Here is a 19,712-nt window from a genome sequence, read left to right as displayed (position 1 = left end):
GGCATCGCTTGCTCCGGTTCAGTGCCAAAGGCCCCCTCCTGGGTGCCGTCCCTGCAGCAGCAACCTCGGGGGTCCTTGAGGCGGCTCGTTCCCTGTGGACGAGCCACCCTGGGGAGACCGGTCCGAATCCACGGGACTCCCACCAGGAGCAGCCCTCGGCCGGCTGTCGTGCCCCACGAGCGCTGTCACGCAGCCTGGCCCGCAGCAGAGGCAACAAGGAGGTGCACGAGCAGAGGCGCAGGTGGAGCGGGCCGCATGGGTCGTGCGGAGCGAGTTGGCTGTGGGAACAAGTCTTTGAACTGGGTCGGAGGAGGAGACCTGGAAGAATGACAAAGGCCGCAGCTCCTGCTGGGACGGACAGGTTTTGGCTTGGCTTGTCGGCCAGATAAATTCTGCTTATTTATTATACTTGCATCTGGCCATTTTTTCTCTTGCAAGGGGCCCCAGGCAGCCTTCAAAGTCCTCTTCCTTCTCCCCGTTGATCCTCACAGCAGTCCTGTGAAGCTGGGGAGGCTGCGAGTGCATGACGGGCCCTAAATGACCCAGGGAGCTTCATGGCCAAGCGGGGACTAGAACCCAGATCGCCTACGTCCCAGTCCAGCGCTTGAACCACTGGCTCACTCTAGTCCTTGAATGGTTGTCTGTATCCCTGGGTGCCCCTACCAAGTTTTAATCCAGCTTGTAAAACTGGAGCCAAAATGTTGCCCATATGTAAAAGATCCCCGTTTTCAAAAGCAGCAAAGCCTGGGGAGATTCTAGATGACTAACCCCTAAACAACCCAGATGTCTGGGTTCAGATGTAGCAATAGCATACCAGGGACAAAGAATCCCTGTTGACTAACTATGGAAGCTGCCCCTCAGCCCCACTTCCTCACTGATTAAACAAGCCAGGATCATCATGAGGTGTCACCGTTGGAAGTGATCCGAGGGTCATCCTGGCCGTAACACTGTTTTTCAACTCCCCCTTGTGTGGCTTTCAAGAAAAGATTGGACAGGGACCGTACTGGGATGTTTTACGGGGAGAATGTCTTGGGGCCCCTTTCTTCTCCTTGATTATATTTAGACTTTTCCGAGGAGACGGGGAGATGTCTTTGTTCCACATGCTTAGAACTGTGCCATCTGGTGTCTAAAGTTGCAAACGGAAAGGAAAGTTGCAAGAAAAAGCAGCCTGCGGGTTTCCTAAGGAAATATTTGCCTTGAACCACAGCATGGAAGCTGTGCATGATCTGCCTGCCCGCCCCCCACCCCCGGCCGGGCATCTCCAATATCTGCCCCCTGGGGGTAAGGAAAAGGCACTAGAAGGAAGATCCGGCCAATGCGAACCTCTGTGATTTCTGCAGCCGAGGGGGCAGGGAAGGAGTCAGCTGGCCCGGGCGGAATGCGCGGTGGCTTTTGGAGGCAGGATTTGGGGGCAGGAATCTCCCTGCCTGCCCCTCTCCTCCGCCCAGCCGCCCTGTGTCCCTTCCCTAGATGCAGTCCAAGGGGCCTTTCAGAGAGGGGGGCTCTCGCTTGGCAGAGGCGGGGGGGCGCCGGCGCGTGAGCTGGGGGGGAGAGGATCTTGTTGCAGGCTGCTGGCTTCCTGCCCCCGCTTCATTTGGCGAGCTGCCTCTGAGCGAGAGCGGAGCGCAATGCAGACGGCTTCTTGCGCGCCCAGTTGTTACTAACCGGGCTTCCCCTGGGGGGCTGTGATTGCTGTTTGCTGGGAGAGCGATGCCAGGCGGGGACGGAGGGCGCGGCCCCCTCCTCCGGCAAAGGTCTCCCGCAAGGAGCCCCGGGAGTCGCGAAATGCTTAATGGACCAGCTGCAGCAACCGCGTGACGGCCCGGCCCGGGGAATCCGCCGGGGAAAGTGCGGCCGGCCGGGGACTTCCTCCTTGCTGCCCTTTCTCATCCCGGGCTGTGCGGCGGAGCGAGTGAGCGCTTGGATGGCTGTGCAGTGGGGCAGCCCTTAAGTGGGGCTGGGAAACAGGCGGAGGTGGGAGGGATGCAGCTGCTGGTTCCTAGTGAACGTCCCTTTCTCTGGGAAGTGCCATTTAGATCTCCTTGCCGTTCGGCCGTGGTTCCATTCGGCCTCCATGTCATGTTTTTCGTTAATTACACCTGGGGCACTTGCGGGTTGGGGCTGCGCAGAGAGCTAACGGGGCTGGGGCACTTCCTCTGGCCCCATAAAAAGGGGTGGGCTGGGAAATACAAGAGCCCCTCCTTGCTCACCGGTGGAGCACCAGCTCTGCATGCAGAAGTTCCCAGGTTCGGTTCCCGGCCAGTCAGGGTAGGGCTTTGAGTGGGTCTTGCTTGAAACCTGGAGAGAGGTGGCTGCCGCTCAGCGCTGGCAATATGGGGCTGGACCCACCAAGAATCTGAACGACCTCGTGTTCCTGTGAGTGAATGCATCGGTTTGAACGCCCCAGCAGCTCCGGGATGCTGCGCAGCCCCTGAAAGGGGTGTCCTCCTCATGCAGTTGGAGAGAACGCTCCGTCCAGCCTGCAGCTGGGCGGTTTCACTCACACTCTGTGAGACAGTTTCTCCTTCAGGTGTCGTATTGTGTTGTGTGGGTCCACTGCAGCAGGCCGGAGAGGGAACTCTTTGGCTTTCCTCTCCTCCCTGACCAGCTCTGTCTGTCCGCCGGCAGTAAACTGCCAGCGCCTTTACTTCAATTTCCTTCTGGCCTCACTGGGTACAGTTCTCACTGGGTGCACCAGTGCATGAGCCCTATTTAAACCTGAGATGTTCTGTGACTCTCCCTGCGTCCGGCGAAGTGGACTCCTGCCCATAAACAAGCTGGTTAGCCTTCCAGGTGCCCAAGACCACGTCGTGGGCGTTTTCCAGCTAAAGTGAGGTTTGCTGACTGCCATCTTGCATCATTATAATGCTTCCCAATACAGTCTGCTATTTTGACTGAGTTGCGTTATTTTTCCGCTCCTTGGAAGCTGTTAGGAAAGCCAGATCCAAATGGACCTGGCACGGAAGCGTCACTCGACCACGGGGGGGGGGGGGGGGCCCCTCACTGAACGTGTGATCCTGCGCATGTTTAGACAGAAACGACGCTTCCCACGCACTGCCTCCCTTGTGGCTTCCGAGGTTCACCGGCATCACTGCACCCCTCAGAAGGGTCGGAGGCGGCTCCTCCTAACCCGCACGCTCTAACCATCGGTGGCCAGCGGGTGGCTTTGGGACACCCACAGGCGGCTCCCCCGGCACTGCCCACACCCCCTCCTGTGAACGTGCAGGCCCCCGTTCGCCTGCTCACAGGTTCCCCCTTCCCTTCGGAAACCAGAGCCGTCCCTGCAGCGTGTGGTGGCGGGTCCCAGATGCTGCCAGTCGCGCCCTCGATGATCAGGAGCCCCGGGACCCAGAGGGCACTTGTGCAAGGGCCCCCTCTTCCACAGGCCTCGGGCCGGTGGCGCGAACCGCCTTGCTCCTCTCACCGCCCTGGTTTTTGCTGTCCTCCAGCCCATGCATCACTTCTCAGCTGGACGAACTGCTCTGCCCCCCCACCACTCCGGAGGGACGGAACGACGAGAAGGCCCTTCTCGAGCAGCTGGTGTCCTTCCTGAGCGGCAAAGACGAGAACGAGCTGGCGGAACTGGACCGAGCTCTCGGCATTGACAAACTGGTCCAGGTAGCGAGCCGCCTCTCCGGCGACGGGGCGTCTGTGTCTCGGCCCAGAGGCCAGGTCCTGCTCTGCTCGTCAGAGGGCTGTCTGGGCCCCCGGGGCTGCAGGCACGGGGGTGGGAGCGGAGGATGCCTGGGAGCGCACCTGAGCGCAGCGTAACCTTGAGCTGTTTCCTAGCAGGATTAGAGCCCCGAATCCCTGGGACAGGTCAGCCTGCTCATTAGAAACCGTGCTGCCTGAAAGAGTCTCTGTAGCTACTGCAGTTCTGGCTTCCACGCCTGGCCACTGGCCCACTGCAAGTAAAGAAAATGCGGCTTGGGCAGCCCAGTGCCACGGCAGTGCTGGGCTTGGAGCTGGCGTCCCAAAGAGCAAGGGAGCGTCCCCTCCCCCCCCGCCACTGCCCTTGCATCTTGCTTGCCCCGAGATGCCTCGGAAAGCCAGGAGGGCTGAGCTTGCAGGGACTTGGCAGGGCCTGGCCGCCTCTGGCGAGCCCTCACCACCTTCAGCACGCGCTTTGGGAACCTCCCGAGGGGCTTGCGAGGGGGAGCCCGGCAGCCCGCTCAGTCTGGGGGGACAAATGCTGTCTTTAAGGGTTTAGGAGAGAGTCGGGGGCTTGGCTTCCTCTGGCAGATGCCAAGCGGTACAAGTTGGACGCAGCTGGATAGAACAGGCATGTGCCCTCGAATCGCCTCCAGCTTATGCTACCTTATGAATGGGAGCCCCCCAAAACGTCCCGCCCACAACAGCCCCGCTCCGCTCTGCTCTTCTAAGTCCAAGGCCGTGGCTTCCTGCAGGGAACTGACCCGTCCCATCTTTGGCCTCCCTTTCCGTCTTCTGCCTTCACCTTTCCCTGGCCGCCTGGTCTTCTCCTGGGAGCCCGGCCTTTCGCGATGTGCCCATAGTAGGGAAGCCTCACTTTGGCCGTTCTTGCGTTCAGGGAAAGCCCCGCTTGAGCTGACCCAGAACCTGCCAGCTTGTCCCCGTTGGTCCAGGGCATCGGCCAAGCCCTCCCCCAGCACCATGCTCCAGAGAGAGACCCCACAGCCTTTGGCTTTTAGAAATCGGGTCCGCTGCGCTTTCCTGGGAAGCATCGCTCATGAAGGCACTCGGCAGAAATAGGAGGGAACGGCATTGGATGGTTGAGAGAGCCCTGCATAGATTCTCTCAGTAACAGCATGGGGAATTTTACAGTCCCCACATTTTGGGGGCGGGGGAGGGACGAGACTGAGAGAGCAGCTTGTTTGCTTGCACAGCCTCCCCCCCCCCCCCCCCGGCCACCCCAGAAGTGCCGTCAACACCAGGCGTGACAGTCTGGCCTGCCCGGAGGCGCCTGGCAGTGGAGGGCCAGCTGGTCCGGGCCGTGTGGTGGAGGCAGCCTCGGACTGCCCGCTCCGGCCCTCTTCACTGCAGAACCGGAGGCAGAAGTATCTGTGGGTTCTGAAATAAGCGCCAGGCACCGAAATCTCTCCCAGCAGAAACAAACTCCCGGGAGGCTGGCCCTATAGAAAAGCAACAGAACCCAAAGGGGATTCACCCTCTTTTCTGCCCTTCCTTGTATTTTTGGAGGAAGACAGACAGACAGACAGACAGACAGACACACAGACAGACGGGAGGTGCTTACGTGGCGAGCGCCATGCTTCAAAGGCGTACACCTGCAAGGTCACTCCAGTGCCCTGCGTACCTGCAGCGAGCGCTTGCAGACGTGCTCATCCCAGGGTCAAGGTGGGCTGTTGCCATGAGACAGGTATCCAGTTCGCAGCACACCTGCGCTGGCTGCCAGGCAACGGTGGAACGCGGACCAAGGACTTGCCACTTTTCAGAGCCTTTCGGGGTGTCGGCAAAAGTGGGAGGAAACCCTGCGGCGACTCTGCCCCTGGCGGGCCCTCTTCCCTCACGCCCCCCTCACGCCCCTCCTCTCCCCGAGCAGGGAGGCGGCCTGGAAGCGCTCACCGAGAGGTTCCAGCCCCAGCAAGCGACGCCGCCCACGCCACCGCTCGCCATGGACCAGAAGCCCGGCATGTACCTGCAGCCGTACTCGGCGGCTTCCCCCGCGGGGCCCTTCCCCGGCATGGTCCGGCAGAAGCAGGCCTTCGGGCCCGTGCCCCTCCAGGTCCCGCCCCCCCGCGGGCCCTTCCCGGCCAGCATGGGCATGCAGCCCCGGCAGGTGCTCAGCCGGCCCCCGATGGCCCCCAACCAGCTGCGCCTGCAGCTGCAGCAGCGCCTCCAAGGGCAGCAGCAGGTGAGTCCAGCCCCGCTCGGGCCCGGCACCCTCCGAACAGGCCCTCCGCCCACCCTGCCGCCCCACATCCGGGTGCCGTGCCGTGGGGAGGCGGGGCGGGGGGGAGGAAGGCGAGATCCTTGTGGAAGTGCTTCTGTCGCTGTTACTGCCTTGCATCCGAGTCCTCCTTTTTCCTCTTGCGGCAGCTTGAACAGCTCCATCTTATGCTCCCGACAGAGAGCTGAACAGAGGGCAAGCGGGTGCCTCATGGGGTCGGGGATAGTTTGCAGCACCCTCCTGAGAATGAGGAAAAGCCCCCCTCCCCTCCCCTCCCCTGGAGCTGACGCAGGCGGCTGGCCGGCCAGCGTGCCTGACCCCTCCTTGTCGCCACCCTCTAGCTGATGCACCAGAGCCGGCAGCCGGACCTGAACCAGTTTGCGGGGACCCCCCCAGGGGGCATCGGCATGCGGGCGGGCATGCAGCAGATCGCCTCGCAGGTAACCCGGGCCCTCGTGTCCCCGCGGCAGGCGCGGCCGGCGCTCAGAGGGCAGGCCTCGGGAGCCGCCGGCGTGTGTGCACTAGGGGCTGCGGTGCAGACCGGCAGCCCTCCTCATCAGAGAATTCTCGGTTCTGCCTTTTGCTGTTTCGCCGTGCCCACCCTAATGGTGCTCGGCCGCGGGCAGGGATCGTGCGCGGTTCCCTCGCCTTAGCGCTGCCGGGCCGGTGAGGCGCCCTGGCCCAGCGCAGCCGGGAATACCCGCTGCTCGGCTCCGAGCCCAGGGGGCAGCCAGGGCGACTGCAGGCCGCTCCCCCCCGCCACCCCGACGTCGGTGACGGTGGCCCAGGGAGGCCCGGGCACAGCGCGAGTGGCTGGCCCAGGGGAGGCTTGGCCTGGACGAGGGCAAGCGGCCTTCCCGCTTCTTCTGTACCACGCCCTCGCCGTGTTTCCTTGGCGGGGGGCCGTTGCAGCCCCGGGACCACCGCCCACCCCGTTTCTGCACCTTCCCCAGCACTGCTTCCTGAGGTGCGCTGCCCAGCCCTGTGCACCAGCCTTCCCCATTTCCAGTCCAGCAGGACTACAGCTCCCAAAAGTGCAGCTGGTGGTCCCGCACACCTGCGGGGCGCCAGCGTGGCATTCCACGTGTGGTCGCCCCCTGGAATTGCAAACCCGGGCGAATGCCGCAGCGGCCCCACTTTGAAGGCCGGGGGACGGGCCCTCCCCGCAGGCACCGTTTGCCCGGCCGGCGCCAGCCAGGAGCCTTCACCCTGGTGCCTCCCCACATGGGTAGGACTAGAGTTCCCATCATCCCCCTCCACGGTCCTAGCCCAGGCTGGGGGAGTTGTAATCCAGCCCGTCTGGAGGAAGGGGAAAGAGTGCTGGGCGAGCGCTGAGGCCTGAGGGAGGAACAGGCTGGTGAGCAGTCAGGATGGGACCTCGAAGGAGCCCGTGTGGGTGGCCAGCGGCGGCCCCTCAGGCGGGGGGAGCAGCCGGGGTCCCTCCCCACCCTCCGTTCTCCCAAAGGGCAGCTGTGCCGAAAACAGCAGTTGGGGACGCCCACATGCTCAGGGCCGCCTGGGCGAGGGAGCCCCCGAGGCCAGTGGCACGGCTGCCCTGGGGTTTCTGCTCCTGGAGGGCATTGCGCCGGGGAGGGCTGGCTCCGAGACTGCCCCCTGCGCCCTCCTCCTCTGTCCACCGCCGTGGGGCTCCTGGAAATCGGTTGGGGGAGCCCCTCCCCCCTCCTCCGAGCCAGACACTGTCCACACGGGGGGAGAGGCCGAGCTGCAGCGGCTCCGACTCCCGCACACACCTTTGCCCCGTGCCTTGCAGAGCTCAAGTGCCCGGAGGGGCTCCCAGGGCTGCCCTCCCGCCTTCTCCCACCCCAAGGGGGCTGCTTCAAATCCCCCCTCCCTGGCTGGGGGGGCCCGCGTGGACTTTCCCGGGACCTGGTCAGTGACCGTGGCCACGCTTCATGTGAAGCAGCGTCACGCCTGGTCCCTGCTCCCGCAAAAGACGCGCACGATCATCAAGGGGTCCCGACGGCCCGCAGCCGCTGTGGATCTGGCCCACGCGATCCCGGTCACCGGCCGTCTCCCCTTCCATGCCTGGGAGGGGTGCTCAGTCCTGGCCGCCTTACCTGAGAGGGACATTAGTGAGCTGAAAAAAGGCCGAAAAGGGCCGTGCATGTGACGAGGGGCCGGGGCGCCCCCCCCCCACGAGGAGCAGCCACAGCAACGGGGCCTGTTCAGAAACAAGCGGCAAGGAAGGGGGACAGGCGGACAGCGGGGTTTGCGAGAACGCCTGCCGTGCGGGAAGTGGCGAGGGGGACCTTTTTCTTCCCTCTGCCATGACCTCGACCCCAGAGGGGCTACCCCACGGAGCCGAGGGGAGGGAAGTCCAGGCCGGCAAGCGGAGGGCCCTCCCCACACAGCGCTCCCCGGCGGGGGCCAGCCACCCAAGCAGGAAGGCACAGGTCCCGAACGATGGCCCCGCAGACACCCGGGACCCGAGGGGGGCGTTGGGCCGCGTGCTGGGTGCGCCCACAGTCCCTCCCCACGGCTCCGGCGCCTGACGCCCACCCCCTCTGCTCTCCCCCGCAGCCCCCGCTGAACGCACAGATGCTGGCCCAGCGCCAGCGTGAGCTTTACAGCCAGCAGCACCGGCAGCGGCAGCTGATGCAGCACCGGGCCATGGCGATGAGGCAGCAGCAGAACTTCGGGGGCGCCCTGCCCCCCTCGGCCGGGGCCCCGGTGCAGCTGGGGGCGGGGCGCCTCCCCCAGGCGCCCCCGCAGCAGTTCCCCTTCCCCCCCAACTACGGTACGAACCCAGGAACGCCGCCGGCCTCCACCAGCCCCTTCTCCCAGCTGGCCTCCAACCCCGAGGGGGCGCTGGCCAGCCGGCACGGCGTGGTCAACCGGGGGATGATGGGGAGCGTCGGGGGACAGTTCGGCTCCGGCATGGCCCCCCAGATGCAGCAGAACATCTTCCAGTACTCGGGGTCAGGTGCGTCTCCAGCTGGGCCCGTGTGGGGAGGGGAGGGGATCGGATTGCTGCCCTTGTACCTCGCTGCAGGGAGAGAGAGGGTGGGGGTGGGTGGCGGGAGCCCCCAGTGGCCCCCTCTGCAGTCCCAGGGCAGAAAGGGGGGATGGCCGCTTTCCGGGGGCATGCTCAGGGGCCCGTGCTGGGCGACGGGGGAGACGGCTTCTTCCGAGCCAGCCCTGGTGCGAGCCACCCGTGCAATGCCTCTTTGGCCGGGGTGGCCCCCTGTGGCCCTGCTGCACCGGGCGCTCGGCTTGTGCCCGGAGGGGGGATCAGGCCCAGCATGAGCTCAGCCCCACGGAGGGCCTCGGTGCCCCCCCCCCGACCTGGCAAGTGCCACCCCGGGAGCAGGGCATCTGTGGATCCCTGGAACGGCCCGGGCCGAGTCCCAGCGGGAGGCCCGTTCTCAGGCCCGCGACTGTGTCGTTCTCCAGGCATGGGCCCGCAAGGGGAGGCGGCCTTCGCCCCGTCCCTCAGCCCCAGCAGCCCTCTGGTGTCGCCGCAGCTGCCCCCGTCGCAGAGCCCCCTGCTGCAGTCGGCCCCACCCACGCCAGGGTACCAGTCTCCTGACATGAAGCCCTGGCAGCAGGGAGCCCTGGGGAACAACAGGTAAGCCCCGCTCCGCACCCGGCCGGCCGGGCACTCGCTCGCTCGCCCGCCCTCCTGGCCTGCCCTCCGTGAGCTCCAGCATTCAGCCCAGACCGGGCATGGCCGGTTATGTGGCCGGCAGGGAGGTGGGCGGTGGGTGGGGGGCTCAGCCAATCCACCACTCCCCCAGGTCGGCTGGCCACCCATCCCAGCCACCCCTTCCTCTGGCGGAGGCGCCACCGGAGCCCTGCTGAAGGCTGATTCTGCTGCAGAGAGCTGGCCGCTGGCCCCGAGGGCATGAGCCTTCCCCAGGCTAAGCACCCCCCATGTGCCCAGCCCCCCTCGCATTTCGTGCCTCTGGATGCTTTCCTGGCCAGCGGTGCTCACCCAACCCCTCCCCTTTCTCCCTGTGTGGCCACCCTTGACGATCTCCAAGTCCAAGCTGAACTGATGGGAGCTGGAGTTGGGAGCTCTTGCTGCGAGTGGTCCCAGTGGAGCCTCCCCAGCATCCAGCTTCCATCACGTTGGCTTACCCGACCCGAGGAACGGGCACAGGATGATTTTCTGGTGACGTAAACTGCTTGGAAACGCAGCTCACTGCCACGAGTAACGCTCGCCTCACTCCTTCCTTCGACCCGCAGCGTCTTTGGCCAGGCGGGACAGGCCCAGCCGCCCCCAGCCCAGCCGGGAATGTACAACAACATGAACATCACTGTCTCCATGGCCGGAGGGAACGCCACCGTCCCCAGCATGAACCCGATGGCTGGCCAGATGCCCATGAACTCGCTGCAGATGAACCAGCTGTGCCCCGAGCAGGTCGGTGCCTCTCCCTCCCTCGTGCCCAGGACGCGCGCGCGCAGCGAGGCAAAGGCCCCCGGGAACAGTGGCCTCGCCGAGCTCGTGTGGCGGGAGGAACTGGCGCTTTGGCCAGGAGAAGGGTGGGGAAGGGGCTGGGGGAGGTGGCTGGGGGGGCAATGGGGGGCAGCAGCCAGGGGACTGCTGGACACCCCCTCGGCGCCCTCCCCCCTCTTTCTTGCCCTGTTTGCGGAAGCTCCGCATGGACCAGTGCCCCAGATTCCATTCCACAGCCCAGTGCCTAGTTCGGGGGGAGGGACTCGTGGCCCTCCGGGTGTGTCGGAGCCCATGCGCAAGGGGTCACGGGTTCTCGGCCAGAATATCCGGAAGGCCACAAGTTACCCGCACGGACTCCTGGACTTCCGGCCTGGGTGCTGGCGCTGGGGCTGAGCTGTTGAGGGAGGGGAGGGGGTGTCCCAGTCAGGGGTGCTTCTCACACAAGGCTCCAAGCAGCTCGTGCCTCTGTTGGGCTCGCAGTGTAAATGCTGACTTTACATCAGCCGGAGGGCAGCCTGGCCGATCCGCCGCCGCCAAAACAAGCCAGAGTGGCTCCACTTAAAAGTTACAGTTCGGTCACGGCAAACGCTGTGGGGGACGAATGAGGGAGGCCGAGGAAAGCTCGAGCAGCGAGGAATCGGCTGGCCTTGCAGGGCTGCAGGTCTCCCTGCGCTTCTGGACAACACTCACAGTGCAGAGGCCTCTCTCCCGCACCCCCCCGTCAGCGTTCCCCAAAGGCGGAGGAGGCGGTGGCCCGTGGCCGCCCCAGCACCAGAGGCAGGGTGCCTGGGCAGAGGGGCCCCGGTCCTCCTCGTGGCCTGTGAGCAGCGGACCAGCTGGGCAGGACGAATCCTCCGTCGCCTTTCGTTCCCGGCCATGTAAAGCGTGGCAGATTGAGGGGCAGCTTCAATGCCGTGCGTGAACACGCTCTCGTAATGACCCAGGCGCCCTGCCCGGCAGACCCCAGAGCAGGCGCTGGGTGCCACAGCCCCCTCCTCCCCAGACTCCCTGGCAGCTGCCGTCCGTGGTACCTCACTTCCAAGGCAGGCGGCCTCCTTCAGAAGGACCCGCAACTTGCAGTTGGTTCTACCACCATCCCGCAGTTCCGGTCCAGTTGCCCAGCAAAGGCAGCATCTGCAACGGGAGGGCTGATCCGTCCACTGAAAGACCCCCCCCCCCCCCCCGGGCCTCTGTCCCCCACCAGTTACCTTGGTTGGGATAAATTCCCCTGGATTCATCTCTCTCCACACCTGTTCAGGAGCAAAACCCATTAAGATCAGCAGGGCTTTCTCCCAGTATAAGGTTGTCGACTCCATCACAGAACTGCTTCCGCTGGCAGGCGGAGGGCGGGCGAGCAGGGGACGCGGGGACAAGTCCCATGCCGAAATGAGCTGGAAGCAGTTCAGCGGCTCCTAGTAAGACAAGGCTGTCTTGGCTGCCCCGAGTGTTCGTGCAAGCCACCCGCTGTGTTAGTCTTTCGACACCCAGTATTTCCCCCACCGAATAGTCTGGCCCTCCACTGCCTCCAGCCCCAGCCAGCAGGGCTGATGGCCTGGAATTCTGGGAGCCGCAGCCCAAAACCAGAAGGGCTGGTGCACACGAGCACATCTGGAGAGTGCAATTCACAGTCTAACACATGATCATTACACTGTGTTTTTGCCCCACCTTTTTTCCTTTGCAAAGAGCCCAGGGCAGCTTGGGCAGCTCCATTTTATCCTCGCAGCAACAACCCTGTGAGGTAGGCTAGGCTGAGACTGAGTCCTTGGGCCAGGCACAGGGAGCTTCATGGCTGTGTGGGGATGGAACCCGGGTCTCGCGGGCCTCATTCCGACTTTCTAGCCACCACCTTGCAAAAGCAAGAATCATCTCGGTAGGGGCGGAAGGGTCTTTCCAAGCACATAAGCCAAAGATCGTGCCTCAGTTGAGCAGCCGTCTTTCCTAGACAGGCAAACCGGAGTCCTTCACACAACGTAAAATTTCATTCCTGGAATCCCCTGCTGCAAGATGCCACAGTGGTCACTGCCCAAGATCTCTGCCAAGGGGCATTAAATGAATCTGTGGAGCAGAGCCTGCCACGAGCTCGCGGGCACGGGAGCTCACAGGCCCGTCCCTCTTCAGCGCCGGCCGGCTTCTGCAAGCCCGTGATGGCGGGGCGACCATGGCGGGTGGCCGCCAGGCCCTGCCTGGGGGCTTCCCACGGGCTGTGCTGAACACAGATCCCCCGTCTGCTCCAGCAGGCGTCCTCTGAGCTCCCGGCAGATGATGGAAAGGATTGTCACACGGTGTGTGTCACCGCCAACATTCATCTATCCGTCCTGAGTCCCACCCCCACGACGAGATACCAGCATGGGAGGAAACACTGCCAAGCGATTCCTGAATGTCCAACTTGCCGCCTCTCTTTCCCCCACAGGTCAACGACTCGGCTCTCAGACCCACTGGCCTCTACTGCAACCAGCTGTCCTCTGACCTTCTGAAAACAGAAGCAGACGGAGCCCAGGTCAGTAAAACGCTCCTACGCCCAGAACTCTCTAAGGGAGGCCTGGAAAGGGTGCCTCCATCGCCTTGCATTTCCTCCGGAAACACTGAGCGCTGCTGAACTCTGGCCATGAGCAAGCGAGGTGCTTGACGGTGGAAAAAGCGCCACACTGGAGACGGCCCTGGTGTGGACTGGTGGTGGCCGGCCTTCCGGCACTCCTGGTCTCCCCTCTGAGCTCTCTGACCTCGAGTCCTGCATGCCACGTGGCCATGTGAAGTGGAGATCCCTCACCCCCTCCCTGGGCAGTGCGGGGTACCACGACCACCCCAAAGCGGCACACCCTGAGGTTCCTCCTTGGGGGCTGTTGGCCAGCCTAGAGCCACGGCGTGGGGAGTGCCTTTACCACATATCCTGAAGGAGCTGAAGGTTCTTCCACACAGACAGACAGACAGGCAGACAGAGCGGGCCCCGTAATGCTTCGGACAGCCTTTCCCGGCCTGCTGCCCTCCAGGCATCACTCGCTGGGACACACCAGGAGTGCAGCCCCTCGCACGGGGAGCCCACCTGGCTGGGGAAGGCTGCTTCCGCATGTAGGAAAGGGGCAGGCTGATTGTGTGTGTGTGTGTGTGTGTGTGTCCAATTGTGTGACCCGTAAATTCTGCATCCTGTTTTGCAAAGCTTGGACATGTTCTTCCTTCCTCCAAACCTGCACTGACCCCTGAACCAGCCGGCAAGCGGATACAAGCATGCGCCTTGGCTGTATATCCACCCCTGAAGGCAGGGACACAAGAATTGTTCTCAGCAGAACAAGCAGGACTGGAAAAGCTGGAGCTGATCAGAGCCTAAGTTGGCAGCTTGCCTGTGTTCTTGGGTCCAATTTATTTTATTTTAGATATTTCTATGCCACTTTTTGAGCAGACATCCCAAAGTTACTTCCAATAAAGTAATTAAAACCAGCAGCCAGTAATCACAAAAATACCATAAATGATGGGAACAGGCCAGCGAGAACAACAAGGCGGCCAGATAAAACGGCCGGCTGCAGTTCCTTTCAGAGGCTGGGTCTCCACCTGGCTCTGGAAGGAAACGAAAACAAAGCCCCGCCAGGTGTTACCACGGAAGAGCCTCCAGTGAGGATCCTGGTGCCTCAGTGTGGCGGGGCGGTCCCTGGAGGAGTCTGTGCCCATGCACTCAGGATGGATAGCTCAAGCCCCGCAGCTGGGCTTCCCCGCGTCAGTCCCGGGACGGAAACCCAGCGCTGCCCTTTCATACCCACCGTGTCCTCCGAACACTGCTCATGGGCAGCCCCGTCGTTGTCCAAACAAAGACCTTAGTGGCGCAGGACCAACCGTGGCCAGGCTGCCCGAGCATCCCCGCCTCCCCTGGGGATGCATTTCTCGTGCTGGCCAGCCCCTTGGTCAGGACCCCAGCTCCACCTGATTGGCCCTCCTCCAGTTCACAGCCGGTCCCAAGTCCCTGGCTCAGCATTGCCCGAAAAGGATGCGGGCACGCACAGCAGGCTGCAGGAAGGAACACCCGGCACCACACCGCCTGTCCCCACGCGGCCCCAGCCCAGCATGTCACGTTAAGGAGCTGAGAAGAGACAAGACAGCCCAGCAAAACTCCTGGGGTGAGCAGGACCCCCAGTCCCCACCTTGGATGGGTAGACCGGAAGGACTCCTTAGCCCAGAGGCCCTGGAGATGTCATCAAGTCACTCTTCTTGTTCTCCCTCCGGTAGAAGACATCCTTCCGGGCAGCCAAAACAGTTTCCCTGCCAAAACCAGGCCGACGGCCAGGCTGAAGCGGGTACTGAAAACCCAGCTGGCCTGCTTCTCACCCTGAATGTCACCTAGGAAATTGGCCAGACCTCCCGCTGCCGGTGCCGTCTCTCTCAGCGCCATCCTTGCTTGCCTTCGGCTGTAGGCACGGGTGCTCCCAGGCGGAGAGTTTCAGCACCAACCACCAGAAGGTCTTCTGCAGCCATTCTGCTTTTTCTAACTGATTTTTTGCAGGATAAAAAAAAAAAAATAAGTTGTGCGGAAACATGGGAGGCTTGGCAGTGGATGAAAAAGATGCGAGGGCCACTCGTCCCCACCACTTAAAAACTGGCCAGAGCAACCGTACATAAAAAGCCTGGAAGCAGCGTCCTTTGGGCAAACGAGCAGCTCGTGCTTAAAACGTTTCTCTTGCCTTTTCGCCTCGTTAGGGCCGTGTGCGGGGCTTTCAGGCATACCATCTCTTTGCAGTTCCTGACTTGGCAAATCCGATCTCCCTTCCAAATGGAGCGGCCTGCCCTGTGTCTCGGAAGCCGTCCTCTGGGATTCCAAAACCCACATTCCTTTATGCCTTTTAACATCATTCCTGAAGAAGCAATGTAGCATTTCAAAAGCTTGCATGGTTTCACAAAGCTTTCTCAGTGACGTGGATTTTGTCATTTTTCTTACGGTCAACACAAGTGCTTTTGCTTTTTTGACAACCTCAGGCTGTTTTGTAGTTGGGATGGCGTCCTCACTTTTAGCATGAGTCTTCTGTAAAACGGGCACAGCTGTGCATTCAATCTGTTAAAAATCCAAATACTTAATAAACTCTGCTGCCTGTATGAATCAGGCTGTACTGTAACGCATTTGGGCCACAAGCCTACGCATGTTTAAGCAGAAACAAGACCGTTTTCTTTCTAAACATGCATCGCATTGTCCCTTTAGGAATATTCCCCCCCCCCCCCGGAAACACATTTCCCGAGTTCTGTTGTGGCGGAAAACTGTAACGGTTACAGTCAGGCAAGATGGTGCTGAGCAGGAGTGGCTGTCAAGGACAGGCTCTCCATCCAGTAGCCGTGGTTGATGGCACATCTCGGCAGCGGAGACTCTGCCTGTCCACGCTGCTGGCCTCGGAAGGACCGACCATGTCTCTGAGCTCACTGGGCCTTAAGTAGGGCGACAGGAAATAACTGCTCTCAAGCGATCTTGGAATCCCGTTCAGGCGGTCTGCAGTCACGTCCCAAAGAGCCTGCCATTAAAGAGCCCCACAGCCTTCCTACGGTCGGTGCCTTGGCCTGTTGCACCATCCGTCCAAATACACGGAGGGCAGGCTCCAGTGGGCATCACAGCTCCCCACATCAGGGAGGAACAGATGTGCAGAAGGCAGCGCGCCAGCCTCCGCAACCTTGCTCCGAGATGGCAGGGAAATGTGGCCCTCTGAATCTCTGTTGGATCTGATATTCTCATGTGTATTTTTAGCCCCCAAATTTGGCACCCCTGAAATCCATTTTCAGCGAAGGGGGCAAGGAGCGTGGCCCCAGGATGCAGCCATATCTGCATCTGACGCTTCAGCTGTGGTTGCTTGAGATCCTGAGGATGCCCCAGCTCCAGTCGGTGCAACGCTGGCACGGCCACAACCAGCTGCTGATCAGAATGCCGGCTGGGCAGATAGGCGGCACGGGGGATACGCCGAAGAAAGATTTGGCACAATTCTAGGCCCCACAAGCCCCCCAATTCAGCCCCAGAAAGAAACAGAGAAGTAGTTTACCCACCAAAAAGTCCTAAAAAGGCTGTACAATCATGGGTTTTATCGCACAGCTTTCATGTTCAGGACAATTTCACCCATTTAGGGCCAGAGGAAAGACTTTGCTCTTCAGCCAAACTTTCATCTTTAGCTTTTAACGTTTCTTTGCAGCAAGAGTTGGATTCTCAAGCATACGACCCCGCAAGGAACACGCTCACTCTGGAACGGAGGGGCCACAGTGGGTCCGTTGTGCGCATGGGGGGGAGGTGTCTGCAGCCAGTGGGCACGGGTGTGGTGGAGAGGTGTATGGAAACTGGGTGTGCCCGGGAACCAAGAACAGCAGGAATCGTGCAGGAATCCCGGAGGTGGACACTGAAAAGCTGAGGGCTGAGCAGAGGGAGAGCTGGAATGCAGGTCTTCCAGAAGAGCGAGCTTCAGGAACCGGTTCGCATTCTGTAACACTCTAGGAAACAGCAGGATGCCTCTCCTGCGAGAGTTTCAGCTAAATGGTTGGGTACCCGATTCTGGCGCTGAGAGCAGATATGAGGACCCTGAGAAGACAAGAACTGCTGCAGCCGGGGGTTTTGCAGGGATGGAGTTTTGCAGTGCATTCCAGGATTCTGGCTTTATATCCAGGATTATTGGAGAAATACCACCGGGCAGCCTCTTGAACAGGCCGAAGAGCAGGCAGCACCTCCGTTACTCTCGGCTAGCTGGGAACTTGCACCCAGGGGCCCAGGAAGGGCCGGCGAGCGTGGCAGGCTGGGAGCCCGGTCTCCCGTGGCCACGGCAGGAGCCCTTCGTGCTGTGTCCTTGCCCAACACGACCGGCGCGCCAGCTGGCCCATCTTGGGCTCCCGTCTTGCCCCTTGTGTGGAGAGACTCAAGGTTGCCTGACTTGAAATGCGGAACGTGTGACTTTTTCAAAGCTCTGACCCAAATGAGTGCAGCAGTTTTCTTTTTGTAGGGCAAGAAGACAGAAGAGTTCTTCTTCTCTGTGGTGGCTACAGACTAGAGGAATTCTCTCTAGTGAGTTTCCACTTAACCGTAGTACCTGCTCCATCCGCAGAGAGCCTCCCCCGGGCCCGTCTAACCACCCCTCTCCTCTCTCCTTGTCCCAGCAGGTCCAGCAGGTCCAGGTGTTCGCGGACGTGCAGTGTACGGTCAACCTGGTAGGTGGGGACTCGTACCTGAACCAGCCCGGCCCGGTGGGGGCACAGAAAAGCTCCGCAGGCCCCCAGACCCCACAAGCCCAGCAGAAAAGCCTCCTTCAGCAGCTACTGACTGAATAACCCGCTTTTCCAAGGAATGTGAAATTTAAATAATAAGACATACAGAGATATATATAAATATATATAAATATATTATATATTTTTCTGAGATTTTTGATATCTCAAAACTTGCAGCCATTCTTCAGCTCTTGTAGTGTTTGGAGCAACAAAAACGTTTTGTTTTCTTTCTTTTTTTTTAAAGTGTTGGATGTCAGCAAAGTGACAACAGAACAGTTGAGCCAAAATTTACAGATGATCCTTATTTTTGTAATCAGTTGCTTGGCTTCTTATCCCCGATGAAAGTTACTTGTGGGGGTGGGGACAGGGGGTTGCAAGAGCGAGGGGAGGTGTTTTGCTGGGTGGGGGACGAGGAGGAGGAGGAAGCGAGTCGAGTTCCGAGTTCTCAGTTTCAGCTGGCTCTGTTACTGATTTGCATCTTCAGCAAAGCAGAAATTGGGTGAATCATCGCACTGGTCTCTTCTCTGGGAAGGGATGTTTTTAGCTGTTCTTAAAAACAGATACCCTTGCTCACCGCCTGCCCCCCCTCCAAATCTGTTTGTGCAATCAGCTTTTTCTAGCAATCGTGAGTTTGTCAGTTTTAAAGAAAAATAATAAGAATAATGGCAAGAGTATTTTGACCCACCATTTTTTCCATGTTTTATGCCGGTATATAGACAGCCTCCTTAGTGAGAAAGAGGCTCTGTGTATATGAGAAACGGTGGGAGGGAGCTCATACAAAAACTAATATAATAATTTTTGAAAATAAAATACGCACGTACAGTTTGGGGAGAAACTGCAATATTTTTAATGGAGAGGAAGAGGTGGCTCAGAGCAAAGCACTGAGCGCCACCACCGTGGCTGCTGGGCTCAATTTCCGAGGGGCTGGCGGATGGGGAAGCTGCATCACAAATGCAGACAAAATTAAATGGTGGGTCTGCGGCGTGCGCCCGCAGCCACGCTGCTCTCTGGCCAACCTTGTAGATTTTCTAAAAATTCCGATTAAAATTGAAAAGTTGGTTCTCTCTGCTTTGATTCTGTTTAACAGCCAAGGTAGCTTAAAACTATTTAAAATAATATTATGATTATAATAAAAAGGCAGTTCTCTGTGGAATGGGAGACAAGCTTATTCCTTGCCCTCCCCTGGCCTTTCAGTGTAAATAGCTCAAGACCTCTTGTATAAATTGGTTTCCTTCTCTTTTTAGTTGGGGGTTGCTCTTAAGTAGAATTTCTTTTGGACGGGGTGGGGGGGAGTTCTTTCTTTCCTCTTTCTGAAATTTTGTTGATGTGTGAAAACAAAACTGTGTAGCTTTTGTTAATTGAATTTGCAAGAGTTTAAAAAACAGAGATAAAAGTTGGTGGCTAATGTTGCATTATTGCTTTAAAGAAGGACAGTGGGAGAGGGAGGGAGGGGGTGTGTGGGTGGTTCCCCCCCCCATGGGGAGAAGGGCCGTGAATAAAAGCTGATGCAGGTGGAGGCGCTGGGGGTGGGGAGATGAAGTTCAAAGCATCTCTGGGCCCCCCCTGCGCTGGAGGGCCCACCCCGAGTTCTTTCCCAGATGTCCCCCTGCTCTTGTGCGCCTCTTGGTGGGTTTAGGAAAGGGTGAGGGTGCTCTGAAGGAACACGGATGGGGACTCTGAGACATACTCTGTTCCCTCAGCTGGGGCAGTGGGTGGGAGGACAGAGCCACACTTCCTGCCTCCTGATCCCACACCAGGCCTTAATCGTGCAGAAATCCGCGTCGAGGTGAAACACCAGCTTCAACTCGGCAGTGGAGGCACGCCAGAGGGGCCTGCAGGCCAGCCTTGGGCTACGCTGGGCTTTGCTAGCTGCTCACGGTTGATGATGAAGCTCCTGTGTGGGGGATCTGCACCTCCAGGACACCACCTGCCAGTTCCCGGGAGTCACGGGGCGGGAGCAGAGCATAATCCCAGCCAGCACAGCTCTGGTGGCCAACTGGGCTGCGTGCCCCGACCCCAAGGCTGGGCGAGTGGCCTCACGGCCCCAGGCGGCCAGTGCAGAGTTAGCCAGCGCAAGCAGAGCTCCGAGGCTGCGAAAGGAGCCCCACCCCGGGCCCCTCATCCTTCAGCGGGGGACTGGTGAGATGCCCTGGATACTCCACAGACGAGTGGGCAGCGGCGCTCTGCAACACTTCCACACGT

At 60.5% G+C, this 19,712-nt stretch overlaps 1 protein-coding gene across 7 annotated transcripts in view; it reads left to right on the top strand.

Moving 5' to 3' along the window:
* Window positions 1–17,876, top strand: part of NCOA1 (nuclear receptor coactivator 1) — a 265,366-nt gene extending 247,490 nt beyond the window's left edge. For 4 of the 7 annotated variants that reach the window (XM_044450328.1, XM_044450332.1, XM_044450329.1 and 1 more), the window contains exons 15-22: window positions 3,450–3,618; window positions 5,540–5,851; window positions 6,229–6,327; window positions 8,429–8,831; window positions 9,302–9,476; window positions 10,097–10,271; window positions 12,718–12,804; window positions 17,403–17,876. In XM_044450328.1, coding sequence (XP_044306263.1) covers window positions 3,450–3,618; window positions 5,540–5,851; window positions 6,229–6,327; window positions 8,429–8,831; window positions 9,302–9,476; window positions 10,097–10,271; window positions 12,718–12,804; window positions 17,403–17,573 — 1,591 coding nt within the window. In that variant the 3' untranslated portion in view covers window positions 17,574–17,876. Of the gene's footprint in view, window positions 1–3,449; window positions 3,619–5,539; window positions 5,852–6,228; window positions 6,328–8,428; window positions 8,832–9,301; window positions 9,477–10,096; window positions 10,272–12,717; window positions 12,805–17,248; window positions 17,311–17,402 lie in introns of all 7 variants that reach the window. The other 3 variants (XM_044450333.1, XM_044450334.1, XM_044450331.1) reach the window with 3 other exon arrangements.
* Window positions 17,877–19,712: the final 1,836 nt, after the last annotated feature.

The sequence above is a fragment of the Varanus komodoensis genome, unplaced genomic scaffold, assembly GCF_004798865.1.
Source record: "Varanus komodoensis strain SLA01 unplaced genomic scaffold, ASM479886v1 scaffold64, whole genome shotgun sequence".
Classification (NCBI taxonomy): Eukaryota; Metazoa; Chordata; class Lepidosauria; order Squamata; family Varanidae; genus Varanus; species Varanus komodoensis.
This window is presented reverse-complemented; position numbering and strand designations above follow the sequence as displayed.